Source organism: Nasonia vitripennis (assembly GCF_009193385.2).
Source record: "Nasonia vitripennis strain AsymCx chromosome 2 unlocalized genomic scaffold, Nvit_psr_1.1 chr2_random0010, whole genome shotgun sequence".
NCBI lineage: Eukaryota > Metazoa > Arthropoda > Insecta > Hymenoptera > Pteromalidae > Nasonia > Nasonia vitripennis.
Window position 1 is genome coordinate 1,604,113 of NW_022279617.1, and position 27,923 is coordinate 1,632,035.

Consider the following 27,923-nt stretch of genomic DNA (forward strand, 5'->3'; position numbering starts at 1 on the left):
TAAATTTTTTAAAATTTTGAAAGTTTTTTGCCAATTTAAAGTTTTAATGAGGAAATGAAGCAAAAAATAAAAACAGAGGAGCGAAAATGGTCGTTTTCGCCCCTAGGACGAAACGGCCATTTTCGCTCAACTTGTTTTCTGACGCTTGGAAAACTATATTTTCGGTCCTCTTTATAGGTGCCGAAATGTTCTTTTCGATGGACGTGTTATAAGAAAGATTTCAATGATTTGCATTAAATACGATCAAAAACGATAGAATTATGTATTATTTGCGATTTTAATACTGTATATTAAAAACGATTAAAATGATTTTAATTATATGCTATTAGAAACAAATTCATTTGGCTCATCATTAATTACGATTAACTAACAAACAATCCAATATAATTAAAATTTATTACTTTTAGTTATAATATAGTCTTTTCAAAACGATACGATTACTTTTGATTAAACCTGACATTGCCGCATTATTTCTAGCGATTTCAAGAACATTAAAATAGTTTAAATGGAATTGTTAGTGATAATGTGGATCAACAACGATTAAAATTAATGCTAAAAATAAGCATTAATTGTTATACGATTAAAATGTATTAAAATTGATTCTTCTAAAATGATCAAGAGGATTAGAAGTATTAAGAACGATTAAAATGTGATTAAAATAAATCAAATATTATCGCTTTTAATCTTCAGCTATTAGCAAGGAACGGAGAAGAAATCTTGTCACTTGCGAGTATGAACATTTGAAGCGACACCAAGCGGTTATATTAAGAAACATAGGGTCTATTAAAATCGACTAGTTTCGCAATGAATTTAATCGATTCTAATCGAAATATAACGGTTTTTTTTCATAAGGAATATTACAAAACTTTGATCATTAAGGTCACTTAAAATGTTATCAAAATTATTTGTAAAATTAAACTGATTTAATATCGACTAATAAGTTGATTCATATTTATTGAAAGAATCCCAATTGAACTGCATTAAAATAATCATCGCATAAAAGTCGATAAAAATATCTTCATTTTGATATTTAGATTGCGATTGAGACCGATTCACCTCGATAATTTAAAACGTCGATTAAATCAATCTAATATTTTTAGCAGGGATTCTTTTTTTGATTATTTTAATCGATTGAAGTATAATTGAATCTAACTGTAAAAAAGTATCGAGATTACGTGAAGTTCGATTGTAATTATACACCATCTAGTTCGAAGATATTACTATGCAGTTCCACTTCGCCCCGTGAGATGTCACAACCTTTAGCGAAACTCGAAAAAGGGGGAGGATCGGCACGTTGCCGTCTCCCGACTACTTGCTTCTTCATATTCTTTAGAGGAGATAGCGTCTTGAACTTTTCTAGGGTGGAAGTATGAGAGATAACGAATATTTGTATCTATGATATAGAGGGAGGGTTTGATAATATCTTCGAACTAGATGGTGTATAATTACAATCGAACTTCACGTAGTTCGCTTGATTGATCAATTATACACCATCTAGTTCTCAATATTACTATGTAGTTGTTTAGAGAACATATTTTGTAATTCAAGGGTATTTATTGTTTTATTAAAAGTATCAACTTATTTGTAACAAACATTCTTATTCTATTATTATTATAATCTCACATTTCGTGTACAAAAGCAGTCTCATCTTTGCTTAGTGATCACAAACTTTTTTTTTATTGCCCGAATGAAAATAAAAGGTGTACATTTTTGTTTAATTTCAGTACGCTGTTGTAAATTTGTGTACGTTCGCATACGTTCGCGTACGTTTACGTACGATTTGTTTACGTTTCGAACATTTTTTACAGCATTATACAAAAATGTTCGAGAACGTACACGAACGTACGTAGGAGTACGCAAACGTACGAAAATGTAGTATACCAAAAATAATAATATTGATTGCGTATCCGCTCCCAGGTGGCGTCCGGTTTTTCATTCTCGCAAGCGCTAAGTTTTTTGCTGGTTGGTATATAAGACCGATAACGTTACTACAAACTAAGTTAATTATAGCGGTAAGAAATAAAGGTTGTCTTACAAGTGTGTAATGAAGTTTTGTGTAAATAATTTGTAAACATTTAGGTGTGAAATATTTATTTTATTCGTACGTTTTCGTACTTTCACGTACGTTCGCGTACGTTCGCGTACATTTGCGTACGTTTGTGTACGTTAACGTACGTTTCTGTGTAATGCTGCAAAAAATGTTCGAACCGTAACCCAATTGTACGTAAACGTACGCGAACGTACGCGAACGTACATAAATTTACAACAGCGTACTAAAATGTAACAAAATTCTACGGTGATTTGCCTTATAGTATCAGCAAATTTTTCCACTCGGGTTATTAGAGCTAATGACTGATAATGCAAAGTCATGCGTATTTAGAGGTATTATCGGTCTATTATAGAACTTTGCAAAAGTTTCAGATCTTGTCGTCCAGCCAGCTGTACGCTTAATTGTGTCTAAGTCTATATATACGTTAGCTTTAGCCTTTGATGTGGCCGCATGCCGGGTTGAATAGCAGTAAATTTATTGAGATCAATTCCACTCATACCAAGTATCAACTTGACCCACCTACTTATTGTCTGCGCTCCTATGTCCTTGTGAGGACGCTTTATAGCTACAAACAGTTTCGAACTATCTTTTCTAAGGTCTTTTGATTTTTCTAAATAAACTTTTAGTGCGGTAGCCACACAATTCTTTGGAAATTGACTACAAAAGGGGATCGATAACTAGGGTTGGTATCGCCCAGGGGCTGATGTTTTAATACGATCAGTGATGTGGATTAGGATACCATCCTCATTGACTTGAATATTATCTAACCTGATGTTTGCTATGGTTTGTGCTCTGTGAGCTGTGCTTAGAATCATTAACATCATTGTCTTATAAGTAAGATTTGTAAAGTTAATCGTTTCTAATGAATATAGTGTCTCGAGATAGTCTAATACTATAGTTACATCCCACGTAAAGGGATATTTGGGTTTTGGAGGGCGTAATTTAGATACACCCTTCATAAACCTAGAAATGGAGTCATCTTCTCCTATTTTCTTATTTGAAACTAATGAGATCGCACTCCTAGCTGAATTTAACGTTCCATATGTGGCCTTTTCGTGGAATTTTTTAGTAAGGAACTCTAGGACCTGAGAGACCTCAGGGTTGTAGCCATTATAGTTCTTTATCTTGCAGAAGTTAAACCAAGGACGCAGTACTGAGTTGTATTGAGAAATGGTAGATTTCTCTAACGATGCTGTCATAATCTTTGCTGCTTCAATTGGAGTATCTTTTAAGATGAATGCTGTCCTGATATCAGTGCTCCGATCAGCGATAGTGACGCTGCTCTTGGATGCGTAATTCTCCTGCAAGGTGATAGGAGTAGATTGATTCTTGGTCTAAAAACTATTTGTTTTAGGACTAGAGTTTTAAATAAGGGGAACCAGGATTGGCTGGGCCAGTCTGGAACCACTATAATACCCTTAGCTTGCTCTCTTATTACTTTCGATAGGGATCTCGCTATTAACGCGAATGGAGGAAAAGCGTAGAAAAAATAATGAGACCAGTCTGTCGTAAAAGCATGTACGTCGATAGCTTGTGAGTCAGGAAATCGTGAGAAAAATTTCTCACATTTTCTGTTGTAGTCATTCGCAAACAAGTCCACGTCTGGTCTACCTAATTCGTCTACTATACACCTAAAAACGTCGTTGCATAATTCCCATTCTGTGTCTAGATTACTAGCCCTCGAAAGTGCGTCAGCTTCGAAGATGTCTTGAGAAGATATATATGAAGCGAAAAGAAAGATATTCCTCCTTTCTGCCCATTGCCATATAGATCTAGCTAGCTTGTTGTATTTTGAATGACGAACACCACCCATTTTATTAATATAGGAAATGGCTGTGGTGTTGTCAATACGTAGAAGAATTTGTATATTATCTAAAATATTTGGCAGTTTTTTTATGGCTAGTAAAACCGTAAGTAATTCTTTGTAATTAATATGTAATTTACTTTGTTCGGTGGACCAGAAACCTCGAATATTTCCAACTCTGTTCGTGGCACTCCAACCTGAGTTGGAAGCGTCAGTGTATATAGTCATATCAAAACTTGTTGATCTAATAAGACCTACACTATGCGGTATGTTTTTGGACCACCATGCTAAGTCGTCTCTTACATATTCAGGAATATAAATCCTAGCTGAGTATTCGAAATTGTTACAGAGAGAGATATTTTTAAGATATTCTAATTTCTTGGTATATAACCAGCTGTAGTTTATAGCTGGGCAAGAAGAAACTAATTTACCATTTAGCTTTGCTAGTTCTAAGATAGAACAGTGCTTTTTCTCTAAAAACTGATATTATTTTTAGCAAATTATCTATTTTTTCTTTCGGGAGTTCTATTGTAAATTCTTTGGTGTTTATAATGAAACCTAAAAATTTGCATTGTTGGGATGGAATAAGACAACATTTATTTTCGTTAATGACCAGTCCAAGAGAAATAAATAATTTGCAAGTGGAGTTGGCGTAATGCAGGCATGTTTTCTTATCTTTTGCGATAAAAATCATATCGTCTAAATAAATGACCATTAATATGCCTTTAGATCTGAGATCTTGAATGGGGATTTTCATTATCTTGGTAAAAATATAAGGAGCTGTGGAAAGACCAAAGGGTAAACAAGTAAATTGGTAAATAGTGCCATCAAAACAAAAACGAAGAAATTTTTTGCTAGATTTATGGATTGGTATTGTGAAATAAGCATCCTGTAAATCGATGGTGCACATGTCACATTCAGGTGATATGAGGTGAGTAAGCGAGCGAAGATCTTCTATTTTGAAGTGCTCTGTTGTAATATACTTGTTTAATTTCTTTAAATTTATTATAAAACGATCTGTGCCATCTTTTTCGGGATTAGAAAGAAGGAAGACAGAAACTGATCGCGGGAAGGTTCGCAAAATTCCACAGCACCTTTTACAAGTAATTTATCAATTGCATTACGAAATTTTGAAAGCTCAAAATCTGTGATTCTAGGAGCAGTGTAGCTGGCCTGTCTAGGTTCTACAATGAAGGGGATCTTATAACCTCCTATTACATTCCGTACAATTTGGTTGTCTGAGAGTTCCAACCATTTAAAAATAATTTTAGCCTGCCTGCTATTCTTACATTTATTTTTTCTGCGACGGACCCTCGTCGTTCTTCTTCTGTGTGTTGTTGAAATGTTGCTGTTTGCTGTTGTACTGAGGTCTGTACTGGCCCTTGTTCTGGTTCTGGCCTTGTTGCTGCGAGAGGGGTCTTCTCTGCTGCTGGCCTTTCCGGAAAAAAGATTTTTTAGGAGTATTGTTCTCCTTCGGTTTTTGAATATCCAGCGCCAGTTTGGTCAGGGCCTTGGACTCTTTGATTCGATCAGCCAGCTTATTCCCAAAAAGGGTGTCGTCCATCTCTGCTTTTTTGATGAGGTCGCCAACTTGTGGTGATAAATTCGGAATGAATATATTGGTTCTGCGAGATACAGAGACAGCGTGATGTATCTCGATGGCCATCTTTGCGATGTCATTGAAAATTTTTACTATGACCATTTTATCGCAATCTTCATCGTTCATCATAATAGTGAGAGCGGATCCTGCCACTATAAGCTGGGATCCAGCAAGCTTTTGCAGTTCGGCCATGTAGCCATCATTCTTAATATTCTTCGCTGCTAACGAAGCTGCGATTTCCGGATTCAACTTCTTGGGTTTGAAGTCCGGAAAACTATATACATTTGTAAAAATGTATAAGAATAATTATCATTACGTTAATATGATCATCATCATTTTGTGCCATATTTTTACTAGGCTAGGATCAACAACTGTATGGTTGTCCCCATCATTATCCTCTTGTAGGCCTATTAGGTCTGCCACCTCTTGGTCGACGTACCGAGGTTTTTCTGGCGTTGGAGTATTTGTCTTCTTCTCTTTGTCTAAAATATTTTGATGTTTTAGAGAATTTCCTAGTACAGGTTTGCGACGATTATGAAAATAGTCGCATTTCGAATTATAGCTATTGCTAAAATTCGATATATAAATGGTGTCGACCCATTCGATTTGTTATCGAATGTAGACTATAAAAGGATATAACCTCTTATGTCCTTCACATAATGGTAATTATGTAAAGATTTGTGTTTACGTGAGAAGACTTCTCGGAATAGCGCTCTCGAACAGGTCTGGTCTTTAAGACTACGGCCATTTCGTAGAAGCGCGGGGGGGGGGGGGGTCTTGGGAGAAGAAACGAGAAAAGGTATGTTTGGATAGTTATACCTTTTTTGTCCTCGTTCTCCTCGTCGTCCTGGACATATGAAGTCTCGGATTCCTCTTCCTCGTCTGATGTGTGTGGACTCTGAAGAGGTGGTACATTCTCCATCTCTTTCTCTTTCCATTTTGGCGAATTTAGCTTGAAAAGCCAACTACTTTTCATAATCCCCAGGTCCTATTGCAGGTCTCTTCGGCATCCTTGTGATGATCGTGGATAAAACAGAAAAGGAAATCGCGACGTCTCGCTGCAGGTCTTGACGCTCGCGCACTACAAAGCGATATGAAGAAGCAAGTAGTCGGGAGACGGCAACGTGCCGATCCCCCCCTTTTTCGAGTTTCGCTAAAGGTTATGACATCTCGCGGGGCGAAGTGGAACTACATAGTAATATCTTCGAACTAGATGGTGGATGACTCCCTCTCGAACCACCGACTGGAGAACATCGATTGAGCGATCGACTAACAACCACAAGACAATTGAACGAGACTTCTGGCAAATTCAAATAACGACAAACGCCTCGACACCCCATCTTGAATACACATCCATCCACCAAAGATAAAGGCCAAAGAAAACTACTCACTGACGCTAAAAATTAAATTCTTATAAGGTACGTGCAAATTGGTTAAGATCTTGTTACCGGTAAAAAATTATACAGACTGAAATTAGCATCTGAATAATTAACGGAATTGTAATCAAAGGGGCTTGAGTGTTCATGCCACTTAGAGGTAGATCGTAGACCTACCAACCAGATTCAAGATCCGGATAATTTGTTAAAACAGTCGCCAAAATTCGCTTATATTCAATCTGTATAAACAATATGCCTACAACCCAAAACATGAGCGAAACTTTATCCTGTAACCCTAGAATAACAGAATTTCAAACAAATAGATACCATCTACAGTCTCAAGCGCCATTCATAGTCCATATAGAATCTCAAGCTAGCAATAAAAACATCGGTCATATCGATCCCATCAAGTTAGGGGAAATTTTAATCAAAGCGCAAATAAATTTTGACAACGTTCGAAAAATCGGACCGAAAAAAATAGAACTCACGTTCGCCACTTTGACAGAAGCTAATAAAGCGGTTGAGAACCACGATTATATTCCCCAAGACTGGGTATCCTATATACCCAATTTTAAAGTCATTAAAATCGGACAAATTCATGGTATTGATGGCTCTTATACGGTGGAAAAGCTCCGACTAGCAATCGAAGATAAGCATAAGAACGCGAAAATAGAAAGAATCTTTAAGAGGGAGAATGAACAACTCGTACCAACGAATTCAATTAAAATATATTTCAGATCTATCTCCCTTCCGGAGACGGTAAAATTTTTCGGGATAGCTATACGAGTGTACCCTTACGTATTTAATGTCCTACAGTGCAAAAACTGCTTCAGATTCGGACACGCCGAAAGCAACTGCAGCCGTAAACCCACCTGCCCGGAGTGTTCCCTTGAACATGAACACCCTCCTGACCAAATCTGCAGACTATCAAAAAGATGCGTTAATTGCAAAGGGCATCATTCTGCATTAGATAAATCGTGTCTTAAATATATCGAACAAAAAGAGATTAAATTCGCAATGGCGACCAAAAATATATCCTTACACCACGCCAAAAATTTATTTTATTCGGGATGCTTAAATCACTATCGCAATCCGAGCACGCTAAATCCATACTCACAAACCGTGTCTAACAATGTTGGTAAACAACAGGGAGCAGATTCGTATATCGCGCGCGTGACCCAAGAACAAAACAATAAACGCAGAAGAGACAATTCGCCTATCATTCAGCTTAACGAGGATGAGACTCAAATAATGTTAGCCGAAAATCAATTACGCACACCACATTCCAACCAAACACAACAAATCCAACAACACATAGACTCAAAATTCGACAATTTAATAAAATCCATTCAAGACCTTGTTCAACAAAACGCCAAAATGCACAGCGCGGTTTTTTCCCTCACAGAAATACTAGCGAAAGAAAAGGAAACCGACTTGAGCAGTTTAAATTAAACACTTCAATCTATCATGACACAACTAAAATCAAAAATAATAATCTTCTGAAACGTAGCTTAGATGAAAAACCTTTATATAATTTCTTAGCGGTAATATCAGTAACTATAAACCACACTGTGATACTAGAATATAACTTTTTACTGACAAAACAAAAAGCTCTAATTTTAGTTAAACTAAAGGTAAATACATTTTATTGCAACATACGCGTAAACAGGAAACTCCAAAACTCCAAAAAATGTAATAAATTAAGAAACAGAATTTTACCGCACTCAGAGCTACCCCCATTTAACTTTAATTTTAATTTTAAACAACTTATCAAACCAATAATCTTTGTTAAAAAATATCGGTCATCTTTTGAAAAAAAACCTCTCTTTAAAAAACTCACACTACAAACTAAAGAAATCAACCAAACATTCCTATACTCTAACCCCAGATGGACCTGAACAATAAATTCCAAATTCTGCAGTGGAATTGCCGTAGCCTGATAGAAAAAAGAACCGAATTAGATAACATCTTAAACGATTTTAATATAGCTTGCCTGCAAGAAACGTGGCTAAAACCAAACGACATTGTACGATTAAAAAACTTTAACATTTGTAGAAAAGATAGAATCACAGACACACATGGCGGAGGTTTAATAACAGCGATCAGAAACAATTTAAGCTTCACTAAAATACCATTGGGACAAGAATTCAATGGATTTGAAATTTTAGCAACTAAAATAAATAACAATAAGGAAATAATTAACTTATTCAATGTATACAGAGTTCATAGCATCAGATTAGAAAAAAAGGTGATAAATAAATTATTTGAATTTATCACTAAATTCAAGAACGTGATTGTATGCGGAGACTTCAACGCACACCACCCTATGTGGAGTACGGGAAAAACAAATAAAATAGGAAAGTGGATTGTTTCTGAAACAATAAATACAGAGCTTCTAATTATTAACGACCCTAATCAGGCCTCGCTAATTCCAAAACTGCAGAATACCCCTGGCTCTCCTGACATTTCTATGATATCCCTCAGATTAATCCACAAGTCAACATGGTCGATATTGGAGGATGCTTTGGGAAGTGATCACCTCCCTATTTCGATTACAATAACTAATCAAAAAAATAATCCGACAACAAACCGAACAAAACTGAACACAAACAAATTAAACTGGGACCAATTTAGAATAGATATAGAAACGGAAACCGAAAATACTAAATTTAAAAAAGATGATCCGATAGCTTCATATAATGACCTGACTGAACTCATTCTGAATACTCTCTTAAAAAACGGTGCCAAAATATCTAAAGGAGAAAGAACAATTAAAAACCCCAAACCGCCGTGGTGGAATTCCGAATTAGATAACGCAGTGGAAACCAGAAAAAAAAACCTTGCGGAATACAGACAAAACATAAATTCAAAAAACTATACTAAATATACTGAATCGGTAGAACATCTTAAAAACCTAACCAAGTCAACCAAATCAAAATATACACAGAACTACATGCAATCCTTGGGAACAAGCACCCCGGTAAACTCAATCTGGCAGATGATTAAGGGACTAAAGGGATACCTAAACACAGCCCAAAACAATGATAAATTTGATTACAATGATCCAAAAATTCAAACCACAATAGACAAATTATGCTTCAACTCTCCGGAAGTTTCTGTCGAGATCCCTTATTCCTTTACCAACCAACACCTTGACGGCCCAATAACCACTCAAGAATTACGCACAGCCATTAAAGAACTAAAAATCAAATCATCCCCTGGAAAGGATTTAATCTCAAATGAGGTTATTCAAAACCTCCCTAGTAACACTATAGAAAAACTAAAAGACGTTTACAACAGCATACTTGAAAATCGAGTCTTTCCAGAGCAATGGACTGAGTATATAACAATTTTAATCCCCAAACCGGAAAACAAGGGATTTAGACCGATAGCTTTAACATCCAACTTGTTAAAACTTTTAGAAAGAATAATAAAAGTACGTCTGGACTGGTATGTAGAGAACGATTATTTGCTCCCGATCTCCCAATTTGGCTTTCGCAAACAAAAGTCAACGCAAGATAGCACGACTATACTGACAACGGAAGCTTACTTAGCACTTCCAAAAAAGCAAGTATTTGCGATCTTAATGCTTGACATAGAAGGCGCTTTTGATAACGTCAACCCCCAGATCTTAATTAAAGAACTACTTAAATTGAAAATCTCAGAGAAAATTACAGCCTTTATTCAAAGAATCATTAGTTTTAGAAAAATATCATTCTATTTAAATAAAAAACATATCATGGACAATACCACCACTAAAGGACTCCCTCAAGGTTCAGTCCTAAGTCCAATTTTATTTAATCTCTATGTGAGAAATATAATACATAAAGTTGGTGAATGTAAAAATTTCCAATTTGCAGACGATTGCGCTTTAACGTTCTCTCATTCCAGTCCGGAAATAGCAACACTAAAATTGGAGGAAGGAGTAAAACAGTTAAGAAGTTGGTTGAAGAGTAGGGATCTTAACATAGCACCGCATAAATCAAATTATATAATAATACATAATAAAAGGTCAATTAAAAAAGACGCTATACTTACAATAGGCGACACTAAACTACACACGGTTAAAAAGGTAAAATTTCTAGGAATAATTTTTGACGATAAACTTAAATGGAATGCCCATATAGATAACATTAAAAATAGAGCTAGTACCACATTAAATATAATCAAAGCTTTTGCGAACAAAAATTGGGGCGTGAATCATAAGACTCTAATCAACACCTATAAAGCACTTACGCGGTCCATACTTGAATGGGGATATACTTGCTTTGGGAATGCAGCGGAATCACACCTTAAAAAACTTGAAACGGTACAAAACGCGGGATTAAAAATTTGCTTAGGTCTTCCAAAATACACCTCCAATGTCGTTACCCTAAACATAACCCAAGAGACCTCATTAGCACACCGCAGAACAAACTTGATTGACAAATACCTTCTTAAAACAGCCAGCCTCAAAAGCCATCCTCTAATACCAAAACTCAAACTCTTGTCTGAAAACATTGCAAAAAATAAAAAAAAAACAAAATCCAAATTTATTATGAGAACTGTAATTAACAGATATAATAAAGTTAAAAACAAACTTCACCAAATTGCCAAGACTGAACTACCCTTAAACTATGAATTCCCTTTACAATCTCAAATACAGGAAACTGACGTAAACCTAAATATGCAGGAAAACAGTGAGAACCCGAACCAAAATTACGAAAAACTAATCCTACAAAAATATAAAGAACATAACAGATTTTACGTCGACGCTTCATTTGTAAACGATAAGAACATTCAAGGCGCAGCTTTTTATTTTGAAAACCAAAACATAACGAAAAAAATTAAAATAACAAAATTATCCACGAGCACAGAGGCCGAGTTATACGCGATTTTAATGGCGCTACAGTACATAAAAAATAATAGAGTTAAAAATCCCGTAATTTTGACCGATTCAAAACAGGCCTTAACATATATTAAATGTAACAGAATCGATGCAAAATTGCCTGCTACCGCTTTGGATTGCAAGCTAAACCTATTATTTATTAAAAGATACATAGGGCATATTGAATTGGCTTGGATCCCTAGCCACAAAAATATTAAAGGAAACGAAACAGCAGACAGAGAAGCTAAACTTGCGCTAAATATGTTGGAGGTTGTAGAGATAAAATCACATTGGTACCAAATATTCCAAAGGTCAATGAATGGAGCTGAGATTGAGTGGCATAAAGAACACTGTTTTGAAGTAGAAAAGAGATGTAGAAAATACACCCGCAAAATCTCCTTCACAAACCCTAACAACCTCTCTAAGATTTACCACTCCCTCAACAAAAAACAACTTACTATATACTTAAGAATCCTGACTAACTCACAACGCACTCCGGACAGACTGTATAAATTGAATCTAAGCGAATCCCCAGCGTGTGTCTGCGGTCACGACTACTGTGATCTTGAACACTTGATCTGGGACTGTAATCAGAATATTGTATTGAGAAAAGATTTTACTGAATTTTTACAAGTCACGGGAATCTATCAATGGAATATTGATTCTATTATGGCAACCATGGACCCTCAAGTCCTAAAAGCCCTGACGAACTTTGTGATAAGGTCCGGTATAGAGATCTGACTGAAATGCAAAAACGATACCACACTCCATATGCCTAATCCAAAAAGCCCGCTTTTATGTGGAAGTGAGTGGTTTTAAAGGCAAATAACAGAGGGCGACACCATCGGACTGAGTGACGAAAGAAGGCAAGACTGTGAGGGAAAAGAAAAGATAAAGCCAAGACAAAATCCATAAAGAAGAAAATCAAGTCAAGTTAAGAAACCATATTACCAAGAAACACTCAAGAACACAGGGTTCTTTCCCTGCCAAGACAAAAACAGCTGTGGGGTCGGCGTTTTGGCTTTTTGAGCCCAGCCGCGGAACGCGGAAAACTTGAGATTTTCCGTTCCAAAACTTACAAAAAAAAAAAAAAGATGGTGGATAATCATATACTGATACTAATCAGTGCCCTCTAATTAGGCATATACGATTTTGCCAAAAACTGATTCATTGCGTAGTTTATCTCGTAGTTAACTTTGTTTTTGCTACATAACTTTTGACAAGATATTCCAGATAATACCTCACTTAAGAATTAAAAAAATTAGAAAAAATATAAACCATCAAAGTGCATTCATAATTATTTAATTATTTAAACTCTTGCATAAAAACTATTTACAGTTATTATTATGTCAAACTGACAAATCTTTGAAAGCAATAAAAATAATTTCTGCACAAGTTTTTTTTACACTAGAAAATAAACACGATTATGTTTCACATAACCAGTCACAAGGAAGCTTTGGCATTTTATTTGCTGGCCACGGAAGATATCCAGCTGTTTTGAATATCCAATAGTCATAAGACACTTTTGCTATGAGGCTTATTAATAATAAAACTTCAGTAGCGATTATGTAATAAATGTAATCAGTCCAGTCTCCAGGGTAGACACACATCTTTGATGGTTCTAAATCAATGACCTTTTCTTTAACGTTCTCGCACAATACTTCGTCATAATCTATTATTTTAGTTTGCAGCCAAACCTTAAAAAGTAATACATTTTTAAACTTCAAATTTTACTGCACACAATTTTATTTATTTATAAATTTTAGTTATCAACTTAAAACGTATCTTCGTACCTTCAAAAACTTTGCAGTATTGCAGTCACAATGCAACTCATTGCCTCCAAATTTGACACCATACCTACTGCTACTATAACTTTTATCACCATAAGCATTGGTTGCCAAAATATATGTGGGAAGCTGCAATAAATAATCAATATTAATTTTTAATAGTGCTTTATACTTAAAATTACTACCTAATATTTGTAATTCTCACCGATTTTATTTTATTATGTCTTAGGCTAAGAAAAGCGTAGCTGTCCAAGAATTTAGAGCCCTCTAATTTATTTATAGATGATATATTATTGTAATCAGCAACAAACTCTCTCAGACCATCGTAGCTTGGATTTGAGCTCAATTCGTCAAGAACTGTAATCTAAAGTGAAAAACTTTTCTGAAATCAGTGATTTCAATACTGAAATGAACAAAATAATATCGTAGCATTGCATTATCCACGCCGAAGACTAAGATATTTTAATTCTCGCTAAGACTAACACGTTTCACGACTCAAATTTACATTGATTGTATAGAATGAGAACAACTTAGTATAATGGAATAATTTTTGTACTAGTTGGTTCTTTGCATGTCAATGTTATTATTTACCGCCAAAGACGTGAAATGTGCTGGTCTTCGTGGCAAAGTTGTGAAAAGCTAGTGCTAGCAGAGATTAGAGGATCCTCTAATCTCTGGTGCTAGTCTTCGCGGAAAAAGCTTAAACTTTGCTACATTTTACACCGAAAAATAAAATGTACTGCACTTGGTCAGTAATTCGGGATGTGCTAGTCTTCGTTGGGAGTGACAATATTCCCTACTGAAAAATCTCACGTGAGATCTCACGCCGAAATCTTATTTAACCAATTTTCTGTTTTTTACGCGTTTTAAACTATTCTTAGTCGATTGGTGACTTCTTAAAAAAATTCAAACTTAGAAAATTTTTCGAAAATTGGACTTCATTTTTTTTAAGTTAAAATTTGTGTAAATTTTCTATGTTTGAATTTTTCAAAAAAGCCACTAATTGACTAAAAATGGTTTGAAACGCGTAAAAAACAAAAAATTGGTTAGATGAGATTTTGGCGTGAGATTTTTCAATAGGGTTATCTTTAAACTGAAGATTTTTAGTTTAGTGATAAATATAGTAATTTTTACATTATTGTAGGAAACATTTAAAGCAATTGTATTGCGAGGTAATTTTTCTGGAAGTTGGATCAACTGAATGTTACTGCAATCAACTCTAACTGCAAAAGTCGGTAATTTATCTTTAAGAAGTTCCAACCTGCTAAACTCGCAAGCACACTGCCAATTTTTACCCTTGGGGCATTCAGTTTGTAGCTAAAAATTCATAATATCATATTCAGTTAATTAGCAATAAACACTTCAACTATAAAAAATTTAGTTCGTAAAAATAAAAATTTAAGTACGAAAGAATGCACTTACAGAACTGAGGTAACGCACTTGTTTTAAAGGAACTTGGGCAGTAGCATTAAACCAATGCCAAGTTTTGCTTGACGAACAAACGGTTTCGTTCTCTCTGTTAAAAATAATTTGATTTTCTCCTGTTTTATTTATATTTTGATAAATATCATGACATAATAAAGTGTTCGATCCTTTAAACAAAAAATTCTTTTGTTGATTAACTTTATTAATAATATTTTAACCATCCTTAAACTATGATATGTAATAAATTAATTATACCAGAAATATCCAGCCAGAATTCTCTACCATTCATAATGTTTAAGGCAGGTAAGTGAGTCAAATTATTGTAGGAAAGATCCAAAGTCGTTAGCTGAGTAAGTCTGCTTAATGAATTGTTTTCCATTTCCAAAAGAGCGTTATTTGAAAAATTTAGACACAGAATGGGTGTCATCATCAAAAATTGGCCCCTTATTCGATGAATTTTTCCATCTGTTACAGCTAATGATTTTAACATTCTCCACCGAACTTCAGTAACATTAATAAAATCCAGTGTGGCATTTCGAATGTGAATATAAGACACATTATCTGGAAAATCTAACAAATTTACTTTTAACTAAACTCAAATTTTAGAAATATAAAATTGATTATTTGAGTATTTGCGTCATAACCCTATTGACAAATTTACGTGAGATCTCACGCCAAAATCTCATCTAACAAACTTTTTGTTTTTTACGCGTTTTAAACCATTCTTAGTCGATTGGTGATTTTTAAAAAAAAAAATCAAACTTAGAAAATTTGTTAAAAATTGGACTTCATTTTTTTTTAAGTTAAACTTTGTGTAAATTTTCTATGTTCGATTTTTTCAAAAAAGCCACTAATTGACTAAAAATAATTTGAAACGCGTAAAAAAAATCGGTTAGATGAGATTTTATTGTGAGATCTCACGTGAGATTTTTTAATGGGGAAGTAGTCCTTTCTGGCACAGGGCTTATCACTTAAGTTGCCGTGCCAGGAAATGCCACTTACAACACTTATACAACATACATTGTAATTTACTATTTAATAAATCAGTCTCGTGTATAAGATAATATATAGCTTTTTTTTAATCATATAGTGATTCCTAATTTCAAGTAAAAATAAAAAGCTTGCATATTTAGATTTCTTATAAGTCTTTTTCAATGTAAAAAAAGTTCACGTACTTGCACGAGACAGAGCGAATTCGAATTCAGTAAGACTTATCAAATTGCAGCAGAAAATAGCATCATGTTCAGTGCTGATATTAGACAATGTTATTCTTCTACATGGATTAGCACCAGGTGGAGGACATTCTGAAGGCAATCGATAAAAACACTTTTCTGGTATTGTGTTGATAGTCGTCTGCTCATGTGCATTAGAAGTAAGTGACTGATCCTCCTCAGTACGAGCGCTGGTCATGTATAGGCATGTCATAACAGTGAACCACTGGATCTACGACACAAAATTAATACAATTATTATTGTAGATTTATTGATAACTATTACTAGGCCCAATAAATTATATAATTTTGAAAATTACAAAGATTTATTGATTTCATCTCTTGATTTGTGATTATTATAAATAAATGAATATATATATATAATAAAATATTTCCTCTTATGACAATTTCATATAAAATAGCCTTGTTTAAAATCATGGTAATGTTTATGGCATGAGTACTATATATTGTATATTAAACCTCTATCTGGAGGGTATACAAAGCTTCTATCTTTGTCCGTTATTGCTCCCTGTTGTAAATAAATACATATTTTTATTACGTATTTTTTTGCATCTTATTTTTGTATGTAATAAAATTATGTACCTCTGCATGTACCAGTTTGAGACTACACACGGAGAGAAATGTATCACTAAAAATTACTATATTTTCTCCTAATCGGGAGACAAACTCAACCTATGCAGAAAATATAGTATGTTTGGGTGAATATTTACTGTACATTCATCAAAAATTACTATACCAGTATAGTAAAAATTGTACTCCGCTTTGACTCGCTGTGTTCAGTCGGTAAAAAATTACCGACAGAACTAAAAAATGCGTCGCAACTCAACCCGACGACAGGAATTCGCCTGATTACTTCTGACGCTAGGAGGCGACTCGTAAACTCCACTCGCAAGTGACGAAAAACTGTTCAGTTAGTATATAAGTAACTTCCAGATCGGAACATCTACTTCTGCTATTATATCGTCGGTCCCTACGAAGAGTAGTACGGTTCAGATTTGCCACGAAGACTAAGTACGGTTCATATTTTTGACAATTTTCGAAATTTGAAAACTTTAATTAGAAGGAAAAAAATGAATATTAAATCTCATAACAACTTTTTAAATTTCGAAATTTTTAAAAATTGTTTTGGCAACTTTAAAAATATTGCACTTCTATTAGTTTTAACCAAAATAACTATTTGTTTTTCTCCAAAACAATTAGATTATTTATGCGGGAAATATCTGAAATGTACTAGTCTTCGCGGCAAATCTGAACCGTGCTAGTCTTCGTAGGGACCGACGATATTAAAGTACTTAATGTCCTCGTGTGTCGTGAAGCCTTTTACATCTTTTCCCAATAATTTAACATCCAGGATATAATTTTAGGCCTTACAATTTTTGGGCCTTAAAATGTTTAGACATTAAATATTTTTGGGCCTTAATAATTTCAGGTTATTAAAATATTCCTGTGTGCCGTGAAGCCATCCATATCTTTTCTCAATAACTGACATATTTATATCTATTAGTATAATTCTCATCTCATTAGAATTTTTTGAAGTCCTATAAACTGTGTAACAACATAGACTTAAGGGTAACAATTTCAGACCCGTCTCCCCAGCTAGCACCACGTTATCCTATAGATGTCCGATAGATAACTTAAACTGGACAACAGTCATCCATTTGGATATCTATATTGTGCCGAAATGTTGTCCGTTTGTACACTAAAAGGATGGTATAAGTTCAACCAAATGGATAACTAATAGACATACAATGGTGGCGAATGGACATTCGATTTTGAGGGTTTTTTTTTCTATTGTGTCCGCACTGTGACAACTCATGGATAGCATTTGTATGTCTTAAAACTAATAAACAAGGTATCTTTTGAACATCGCTATGATATCTTCTGGATATCCGTCGGTTATCTTATTGGTTATCTTAGGGATACTCTTCAGTGGATGCGTTTTTGATGGCTAAATTTAATGATAGGCATGCCAATTGAACTTTGCGCTCAAAAGATCTGGGTATAAGAAACTTACAATTTAATAATGTTTAATTAAAAACTTCAATAAGATATCCAAATTAAACATATAAATTGTAATTTTCACATGCAACACAGATCTTTGGAGTGCAAAGTTCAATTGTCATACCTATCATTTTAGCCATCAAAAAGTCACCAAAAATAAAATATTTTGGAGATTTTTTGAAGTAATTATAGCATACTTTTTTGTTTACGAGATAAGAAAATATTTATTATAGAATCTATGATACTATTTTTTCACAGAATGTTAATCGCATCTTAATTTTATCATACTTTTGTACTATATGCTCAGTCTTTTGATTTGACTTAAATTTTAAAAGCGCAGTATACATTTCAAGTATAATCATAAATTTCTTTATAAATGTTTAAACTTCTTATAACTATGAACATATCTTTGTGTTTTACCCTTAAGGAAAAACCCTGCAAGATTTATTTTTTTGCAATAATTTTTGTACAGAATCTTGCAGGAAGTCCTACAGGCGAAAAACGCTCAGGATATCATGCAGGGTTTTTCCGTAAGGCTATACCGTAATGCAGTCTTTTGATTAATCATGTAAAAAATGATTATGCGTAAAAGTAGACACCCTGTACAAACTTGTTAACTACTTTATGTAACACGCCAACGATTTTCGCGTTTTTCGTACCTATTAATAGGGACTAAAGTGACTCTTTTTTGACCGGCGGGCAAAAAAGTTATTTTAGCGGGCAATAAAAACCTTTATTGCCCGCATATTCAAACAGCGGGCAATAATGGCCTTTATTGCCCGCAAAATTTTTTTTTTGTAATTTAAAAAAAAGTTGATTTTGAAAAATTTGCATTATTTATTTATTTTATATAATGTTTGAACAAGACAAGAGCACGGTTGCCGTGTCAAAAAATAGTCACATCAGTACCTCTTAACACGTACGAAAAAACGCGAAAATACGTCCGCGCGTTACATAAAATATGGTGTGCACCAAGAGCTAAGTGGGCTTTTTGCCTCGTGGATTTTGCAGTACTCGTCTGCGGCTCGTAAACGCCCTCGCCTTCGGCTCGGGCTAACTCGCCTTGACTCGTACTGCAAAATCCACACTCGGCCTAAAAAAGCCCACTTTACGCTCTTGGTACACAATATACTATTTCGTAACAAAACTTATCGAAACAGCATTCTTATATGTCTTATCTATCCTGTAGTATCACATCTCCATTCACTGATTATTTTCTTGGTTTCCTTTCCTTTCAGCTTTCAATCTGTCTCCTGATCTTCGCAACCAATCCTTAAAATTATCCTCGATTTTGGTATTAGTCGCTCCAGAACCTTTAAAAGCATCTGAAAAAATTTTAGTAAAAAATTTACTTATCACGATAGTAAAACACAATATAATATAGGTACCTTTTACACATTGTACAAATTTCAAATCAGACTTTTTTCTGGTCATTTATGACAACCCAGTTGTATTGCGGCCAAGCTCGTTTGAAATTATTGCTTCAAGTCCGTTTCTCATAGATTTCTCTAATGTCTTTCCTCCTATAGATGTCATAAAGTTTTTCTAAAAAAATAAAAAAATATATAAAATTACTCTGTAAAGATTTGATGTTAATAAAAATACAATAAAATCTTGCCAATTGAGTTTGCATCAAATCGTTCGTCTCTAAATCGCGGTTAAATTTATCAAAAACCTCCACATCTTTAATTGGTAACTGTGGCAAAAGATCGATTGGTCGATCTCTACCACCTGCACCTACTTTACCTCTAAACTGATTTTCTACAATTTTCTTCAAAGTACGAAAATCAATTTTAATTTGTTTTATTTTCTCACACATATCATTCAATTTTTGCAATTGCTGTCGATTGTTTTTGAGCAATTTACCCAAGAACGAGAAAATAATTTTATATGATTTCGGTTTGCATGACATTATTTAAAAAGCTTGTCAAATATACTTACGGCAACCATTACAACGTGCAACATTTTCCTTCTCTTCTCCATTTTCAGCTGCCTGGTTATTAAGTTCAAACACAGGAAACTCTTCCTCGGATATTTCTCCTGGTTGATCTTGGAGTTGCTCATCAACAATCTCTTCCTTCTCTTCACCATCCTCTTCGAAATCCTCGTCATCTTCTTCGTTATTTGCTTCGACATCCTCTTCTCGCTCCTGATTATTAGAATTCTCTTCGAAAACCTGTTCGAGATCCTTTTCCAAATTCTCTTTGCCATCTTTTTCCACTTTCTGTAAGACTTCTTGTCTGTTATCTACGTTATTAATAAGGACAGTTTCATCATCTTCATTCATACTCTGGTTCACAGGAAGATTATTATCTGACACGAAACCTGTGAATTCGGGCTCGGTTGATGACTAAAGAACTGAAAAAAGACAGGGTAAGTTCAAATATAAAACAAATGAAATAAAAGAGTTGTCTTACTTTCTCTGGTTTCAAGATATTTGGATCAAGCAGCTGATTATTGCCAAACAAATTATTATCTTGATTTTGAAGTAGTAATGCATTTAGTTCTGGATCCATTGGAATAATGTACTCGAATGTGTATTCCGGTTGATGCAGTTCTATTGCATTGGCTGTTTTTTGTTGAGCTACAGAGGTGACTAAAGTTTTTGGAGTAGCAGACGTGACCGTCGATTTTCGAGTTCCAGAGGTGATCGTACATGTAGCATTTGGATTAGGCATAACTTTGAGTTGTTCTGGAGGCCAAGGGGAAGCAGTAGAACGTCTCAGATGTTCAGCGGCTGAAAAGAGATAAAACAATACATAAATTATGTATCACTAAATCAGGACAAGTTTGATAAGTAAATTATTATAATTATAAATTAAGGACTTACATATTTGTTGACATTTTTGTTGAATCATAGGCAAGGTAAGTGTACCTGCCGAGGTAGAGTTGAATGATGAATTTGGATAATCGAACATCACAGATTTAGAAGAAACTATACGTGGTTTCTTTGGAGCTAGAAAGAGAAATGTGTAAAATGAATATTTGTAACAAGTTTTGTTTTTTTGATGTACAAAGTTGAAATTATTTATTACCAGGTGGACTGCAAAATATTTTTTATGGAATTTCGAACTTTGGATCGCTATCTACTTGTTCTACTGTAAGAAAGAAAAAACATGATGCTAAGCAATACATAAACAAAAAACTTAACATAAAAATTCATGATTTTATTTCCATTTAATTAATATAACAAATTTTAATTAAAAAACCAAGTCATTTTCATACTGACCTGTTTGTGGAGTTGTCGGCTGATGAGATGTCTGTGTCTTTGTCTTTTTCCTGATTATATTGATTGCTGGAGAAGGTTTCTGCTTTAGAGGTAGTTGTGCACCAGATTTTTGGTTGCGACCTTTGCTTGTTGATGTCATTCTGAAAAAAATGTTAAGCTATAATATATTGCACGTAGTATAAGATCAAAGATTTGTCATTATAATTTCAAATTATAGTTTAAAATTCTGCTATCATGAAATTAAAAAAAAATGATTATTCTTTTAATTATGAATTGATTGATGAAGTCTTTATTTTTGAATCTTCCAAAAAATAAATAATGCTTTTAATTGTGCGTGTTACAAAATTCAAATAAAAGCCATACATAAAACTTTAAATGGAAAGTACTTAAAAAATATATCATTAATTATGATTAGAATGAAGAATGGGAAATACGTAAAAATAATTTTCAATGGGAATCATAAAACCTTTTTTTTCAATTCTGTCTATAGGCCATACCTGCAAATCATCACTTAAATTTAAAACTTGATATATGTATTTTCAATTAACGTGAATCACATGGATAATCTGGTATTGAAGAATATTGTAGAAAAGAATAACACATAATAACCGGTGATTCACGTTGATAGCAAATATAGTTAATTAATATAATGACATCATCAAATAAATAACAACAATTATTGAATTGTTTGTCTGGCAGTTTAATATTATTGAACTGTATAAATGAGTATGCCGTGTGAAAACCAAGGGGAAATCGAAAACCTGAAAATTTTTCACCTAAAAGATTGAAATGGCGTTTAAGCTGTAATATGCGAGGGGGAACTGCCTGATTTTTTTCTTCGATTCTCCTAATTATTTGAGCCAAAGGTGATGAACAGCTGCGAACCATTTGCTTCAAAGTTTGTAGGTAATTTTCATCTGGAAAAGCACTAAAGCTTTCTAAGGGTCAAAATTTTAGAACATCAGCTGACAGGTGAATTAAATTGTGAAGATTAAAAATAACTGTTTCTTCATCATACAGACCTACCATTTGTTCGACAAAATATCTCAGCAGTTGGTCTGCATAGGAATGATTATTAATGCATTTATCTGCATCGCTGAGAATTCTGATTGTACAATTGAGAGAATTGAAATGGATGACTCTATTGGTATCTAGATATTTTCGAACAGCAACAGGACCTATGTAGAGTAAAAATAACCTGTATTCTGTAACCTTCCAATTATTTAACTCATCCAAACCTCTGGGTTTTCGAACAAACTCTAACGGAACGCATGAAGCAAGAGAAGTATAATCAGAACTAAATTTTTCATTCATTTCTCGAGCAGTCATGCCAGATCCAAATTCAGTACTCCAGATACCTATTAACTTTTTCATAACTCCCATATACAGGGTGACCCAATGTAAACGGGCACCGGTAATAACTCATCGGGGACAGCCTTAATTGAAAAAATGGTAGAGACCAAAGTTGTAGGATATCGAGGGGGAAGTCTGATGGTGACCTTGGATTTGACCTTGAGATTGATTTTCAAGGTCATTTTAAGGTCAACTTTAATTTTTTAGATAGGAACCCTATTTTTTTATTGCGGGAAACGAAAGAGCGAGAAATTTTACGTTCTGAATGGTATTTTTGGTTGCGGTATCAAAGGTTATCTCAAGGTCATGCGGCCAGTTCAACACGATCCATCTGCGTAATTCTCCTGGCAACGTCAGAATCAAAAAAATGGTAGAGACATCAATTGTACGATATCAAGGGGGTGCGTAACTGCGACCTCGAATTTGACCTGTCCTTAATGGTCATTTCAAGGTCAAATTAATTTTGTCTTCTTTCAAAGAGTTCTCATATTTTCGACTCCGGGTTCAGAAAGCCCGTGAAATTTTGTTTTAAACAAAGTCGTCTACTTAACATCGAAGAAAGAAATTTTAACATCTAGCGTACCATTTCCTGCCATGACCATGACTTTGAAAATCGATCTCAAGGTCAAATCCAAGGTCAGCATCAGACTTCTCCCTCGATATCCTACAACTTTGGTGTCTACCATTTTTTGATTAGGGCCTTTCCAGAGGAGTTACCCTGGTGGATCGTGTTAAACTGGCCGCATGACCTTGAGATGACCTTCGGTACCACAACCAAAAATACCATTCTGACCGAAAAATTTTCCGCTCTTTCCATTCCCGCAATAAAAAATAGGGTTCCTATTTCAAAAATTAAAGTTGACCTTCAAATGACTTTGAAAATCGATCTCAAGGTCAAATTCATGGTCACCATCTGACTTCCCCCTCGATATCCTATAACTTTGGTCTCTACCATTTTTTTCGATTACCCTGTATAACAAGTGCATGGGATCCAATGGTATTTAGGAGACCATTCCAACTCCAACTCCTTCGAGGGGACTAACTATTTGCCTAAACTGATGTTTTAAGGAGCATCGAGGTATAAAAGAGGCATTCTTCCACCACGTTTACAACCTTTACACGTACACTTTTGGCAAGCATCTTGCGAATTATAAGCAGGATGGCGTATGACCCAGTTCCTGGCTACTGTATCCGCTATTATTGATCTAATTTCAACAATATAGTGCTTATTTTGGTAGTCAAATCCCTCAGTATTTAAACTATTATATTCTATGACAAAAGACAACAAATAATCATTAATATCTGGAGATTTTTCACAACCAAGATAAGCACCAATGAGAAATGGATCGATGATCTGAGGATGAACAATTTTTCCTAAAATAGGAATTATGTGTATGTCAACACTAATAACAGATGACTTCAAATTAAAATACTGCAGATAATTAAGCAAGCCTTTCTTTAAACCAACATGCGTATAATGGCCTTGTCCTAAAGTTTTGATCTCTGTATGTCTTGGAGTATTTAGAAGAGTCCTAACATCTAAAGGAAGTGACGATAAAGAATCTTGAGGCCAAGTTTTTAAAAGTTTCAGAAGATCATTCACAGCACTATGGGGAATATTATGTTGACAAACCCATGCAGCAAGAGACGTACAAGGTTTACATGAATTGTCAAGAACAGAAAAAAATTCTTGTCTAAACAAATCTACGTTTTCTTGTGTGCCGTCATCACTGTTATCATCACGATTATTGTTGATAGAGTGAACATCTTGGTCATGATCAAACTGCTCTATCGGAACACATTGTACATTGTCGTCTACGCTAATTTGATTGGAGTGAGGGTGATTAACTTCAACCTTATTACTTTTCTCATTCTTAGCACAAGTATTATTAAGGGGCAAATTAAGTTTTTTATCAGCTAAGCTATTAGCGATGTATGCAAGCCGTCTTCTTTTCTGACGATTTTCTAGTTCGTTAAAAGCTTTTCTTCGCCACATATTATATTGATTCAAACGCTATTGAAGTTTTTTGAGGTTATGATTTAACAATGATTAGCGTTACTTGTTTTTTAAGTAAAAAAATGACATAAACAGTACTTAAGAAGTAGGTTAAGTCGATTATACTCAGCTTTATGATGTTGATCGAGTTGTAAATCATTCGTAGAATCGCTAAATTACTCCAAAAATCGCATAATTAAATTGCGATGTAGCCTTACGGACCGCTTGTCTGCAACTGGACACCGTAGCACTCGCGACGCCAGCAATACCGACGCGACTTTTTTTGAAGTTTTGATAGACACCCAATCGATATCTTTCTATGGCAAGAGCATCGCGCATCGGATACTTTCATGATAACCATTTGGTATCCAAACAATCTTCGTAAAAGTTAATATTTTACGGATCGACAAATCTCGTTGTATAACCTATAGAATGTAACTCATGGTTAACTATTTTTGGACATTTCTAAAGTATCCAAAAATGAACAACTTTGAGACGTAAAGCGGACAACCGTTTTTGGATTCATTATAAAAATTTATACAAAAAAATTCATATTTAAATATCATTATCGGCATATCTATTGGTTAACTACAAAGTAGCAACATTTTGACAACCTTTTTTTGACATTTGTGTATTATCCAAAACTTGATAACTTTTGGACGTAAAGCTTACAACTGTTTTTGATATCATAGAAAGTTGCCTGAAAAAGAGCGTCTTTAGAACAACTTCTTTAGCATATGCATTGGTTAACATAACATTTTGGTACCCCTATTTTTACATTTGATTTATTATCCAGAACCTGACAACTGATAAACGCACATGTCGTCTGCGCGTCTCCCTCCTCTACATTTAGGTAATTTCTTTTTTATTTATTATCTCGAAACTTTGCACTCATCGAAATCGAGTAAAAAATCGATTCCAATGCAAAATTGAACGTGGTGCAGGTCATTTAACTGTAGGGGAGAGTGGGGCATAGCGTGGCAGGCAGGTTGGTTTGGCACCTCGATATTTAAATGATTAATCGATATTTTGAAACAAATAATTGTAAAAATCTAAACAAAAATACTTCTAGTTTTTATCTCTGAAATATAGTCGAAAAAGAAAGTCCAACTAATTAATTAAACGAGCTCGAAATTTGCGGCTGAAATAATAGCTTGGCTTCATTAATCATTTAACTGGTACATCGCAAGAAAAGAATGAATCCGTTTGAAACAAAGTCTATTTGATAGTTTATACTTTCAATTTTTAGGCCTGGCTTGATTTTTTATCTTGCAGCGCTTTATAATTGTGTATATTAACAATCGGAAAAAACATTGAAAAGGGGGCATGAGTGGCACCCAGGATGGGGCACAAGTGGCACACGAAATCCGTTGCGCAGCGCGTCAGCTGTTGTAACCTAACCTAAAAAAATTTTCACGGACGGTAACACAGAACATGACAGAACCCGTGCTCTACGTGCCCCACCTGTGCCACCCGTGCCCTACATCGCGGGGCTTGCAGAACATTTTTGATCGTCTTAGTCTTTATTTTTTACAAAAAAATACAGCTTCATTTAACTTTTTTTATCGACTGATTTTGTTTTATGGTGTCATTGCCTATCACTTATAGTCATTATTTAAAGCTCCCAATTAAACGTTAAAAATTGAAATAAAGTTAGGGTGCCCGTATTGCCCTACCTTCCCCTACGTTAAGCCGTTTTCGAGATACAAGCAAAATTAATTTTTGCACACTGTTTTCGCATAGAACCCGTTGACCTAGGAAGCTGCAAATTTCAGATTCGTTTTTTTCGATCTCGATTTACCTAATAACCTAAATGCAGCCATTTCTCTCGCATGATGATTTCAAAGCTAATTTTACTTGACTACATACTATATCGAAAGATTCAAGCAGACTGATCAATGAAACTTACTTTCACGCATATATACGCACACACGCACACACACACACACACACACACACACACATATATATATATATATATATATTTATATATATATATACTAGCGGGGCTTCGCCCCCCTGCTCGCTTCGCTCACCAACCCCCCAATTTTATATTTATAAAAGTTTATAAGCTGATTTTAATATAAATAAACCCAATTATCTTTTTATGATAATCGATTAACGTTACGTATTAATATAGTTTATTATAAATAAATTAATTTACCTACTAATGTATTTAGTGGGTAATCAATTATTTTTAATATAATAATTTGTTTTACAATATTATTTATTTTATTTAATTTGCGAAAATTCTTATGTTAAGTCTTATAATATATTTATAATTTTTGCTGAGATTTCGATTAAATATTCTAATCGATTTTTATGAACTATTTTCACGAATATCAAATTTTACTATATTCGTGTTTTTTATTAATCGTTAACCACTATTAATCGTCATCTGTCTAGTGTCTACGTTGATTAACTAAGGTAAAATCTTTTTTTATTTTAATTTATAAATATTCTTTTTAATTAAATAAAATATTATAAATTTAATTTAAGATGGAAAATCAAGATACTTCACATTGTCCTCCGTCATCTCTCCGGCCTCCGCCTTTACAACAACCTCAGCGGCCACCTCCTTCACAACTTCCGCCGCCTGAACAGGAGAGACGCAATACCGCGAGATTTAAGACCTGTTCGGGGTCGCAGAGTTGCCCATCATGAATCACGAAATGGTTTGTATTGAAATACACTTTCTATTATACTTTAATGTTCATTAAACTTATTTTTAAAATATACTTTTTGTTTGACAGCTGATGTAAGGATTAATCCTTATTTCACAGAAATTTGGAAAATTCCACGGTGTTTATTGCTAAATTTATTAGTGCTATCAACAAAGAAACTGAGAATGATTTAATTAATAGAAGAAATAGACAACATCAAGAGGAAGATAGAGAGTGAAATTGTAGTTATACAAAAAATAAACACCTCAGTAAAATATATTTAGTTTGTTAATTATAAACATAATGTTTATTTATACTTATTTCTACTACTTACTAATACTTACTTCTAAATGTATAAATAAATAAAATTATAATTTATATTTATATATTCATGTTATAGATATTTGTTAAATTATGTGAATGAAACTTAATTTTATCATCGTATTATATGTAATTGAAATTATAATGACTATTTGAATCAATTTTTATGTTTTAACGATTATATAAATCTTTTTTTTTAAGTTTCTTTTTTGATTGTTTT

The 27,923-nt window shown here is 34.1% G+C and overlaps 3 protein-coding genes and 1 long non-coding RNA gene across 17 annotated transcripts in view; 1 reads left to right on the plus strand and 3 right to left on the minus strand.

The window, feature by feature from the left end:
* The window catches only part of LOC100115042 (SET and MYND domain-containing protein 4), a 656,582-nt gene that overhangs the window by 250,362 nt on the left and 378,297 nt on the right, over positions 1-27,923 (minus strand). The window lies entirely within an intron of this gene.
* The window catches only part of LOC100114357 (protein halfway), a 57,563-nt gene continuing 42,623 nt past the window's right edge, over positions 12,984-27,923 (minus strand). For 5 of the 14 annotated variants that reach the window (XM_031925373.2, XM_031925372.1, XM_031925367.2 and 2 more), the window contains exons 2-8: positions 16,085-16,352; positions 15,165-15,479; positions 14,907-15,076; positions 14,619-14,801; positions 13,690-13,848; positions 13,491-13,613; positions 12,984-13,394 (exon numbers count right to left, since the gene is read on the minus strand). In XM_031925373.2, coding sequence (XP_031781233.1) covers positions 13,122-13,394; positions 13,491-13,613; positions 13,690-13,848; positions 14,619-14,801; positions 14,907-15,076; positions 15,165-15,479; positions 16,085-16,334 — 1,473 coding nt within the window. In that variant the 5' untranslated portion in view covers positions 16,335-16,352 and the 3' untranslated portion in view covers positions 12,984-13,121. Of the gene's footprint in view, positions 13,395-13,490; positions 13,614-13,689; positions 13,849-14,618; positions 14,802-14,906; positions 15,077-15,164; positions 15,480-16,084; positions 16,353-16,439; positions 16,649-16,722; positions 16,982-21,370; positions 21,511-26,520; positions 26,605-27,923 lie in introns of those variants that run through there. The other 9 variants (XM_031925370.2, XM_031925368.2, XM_031925374.2 and 6 more) reach the window with 7 other exon arrangements.
* LOC107981267 lies at positions 19,557-19,963 on the minus strand. The gene is made up of 2 exons (XM_032601664.1): positions 19,760-19,963; positions 19,557-19,686 (listed from the first exon to the last, which is right to left on the minus strand). The coding sequence occupies exons 1-2, from the start codon at positions 19,958-19,960 to the stop codon at positions 19,576-19,578; spliced, it is 312 nt and encodes a 103-aa protein (XP_032457555.1). The 5' UTR covers positions 19,961-19,963; the 3' UTR covers positions 19,557-19,575.
* LOC116416537 lies at positions 25,430-27,766 on the plus strand. Its single transcript, XR_004226919.2, has 4 exons — positions 25,430-25,572; positions 27,126-27,146; positions 27,219-27,394; positions 27,473-27,766. It is a non-coding gene; the product is annotated as an uncharacterized LOC116416537 (long non-coding RNA).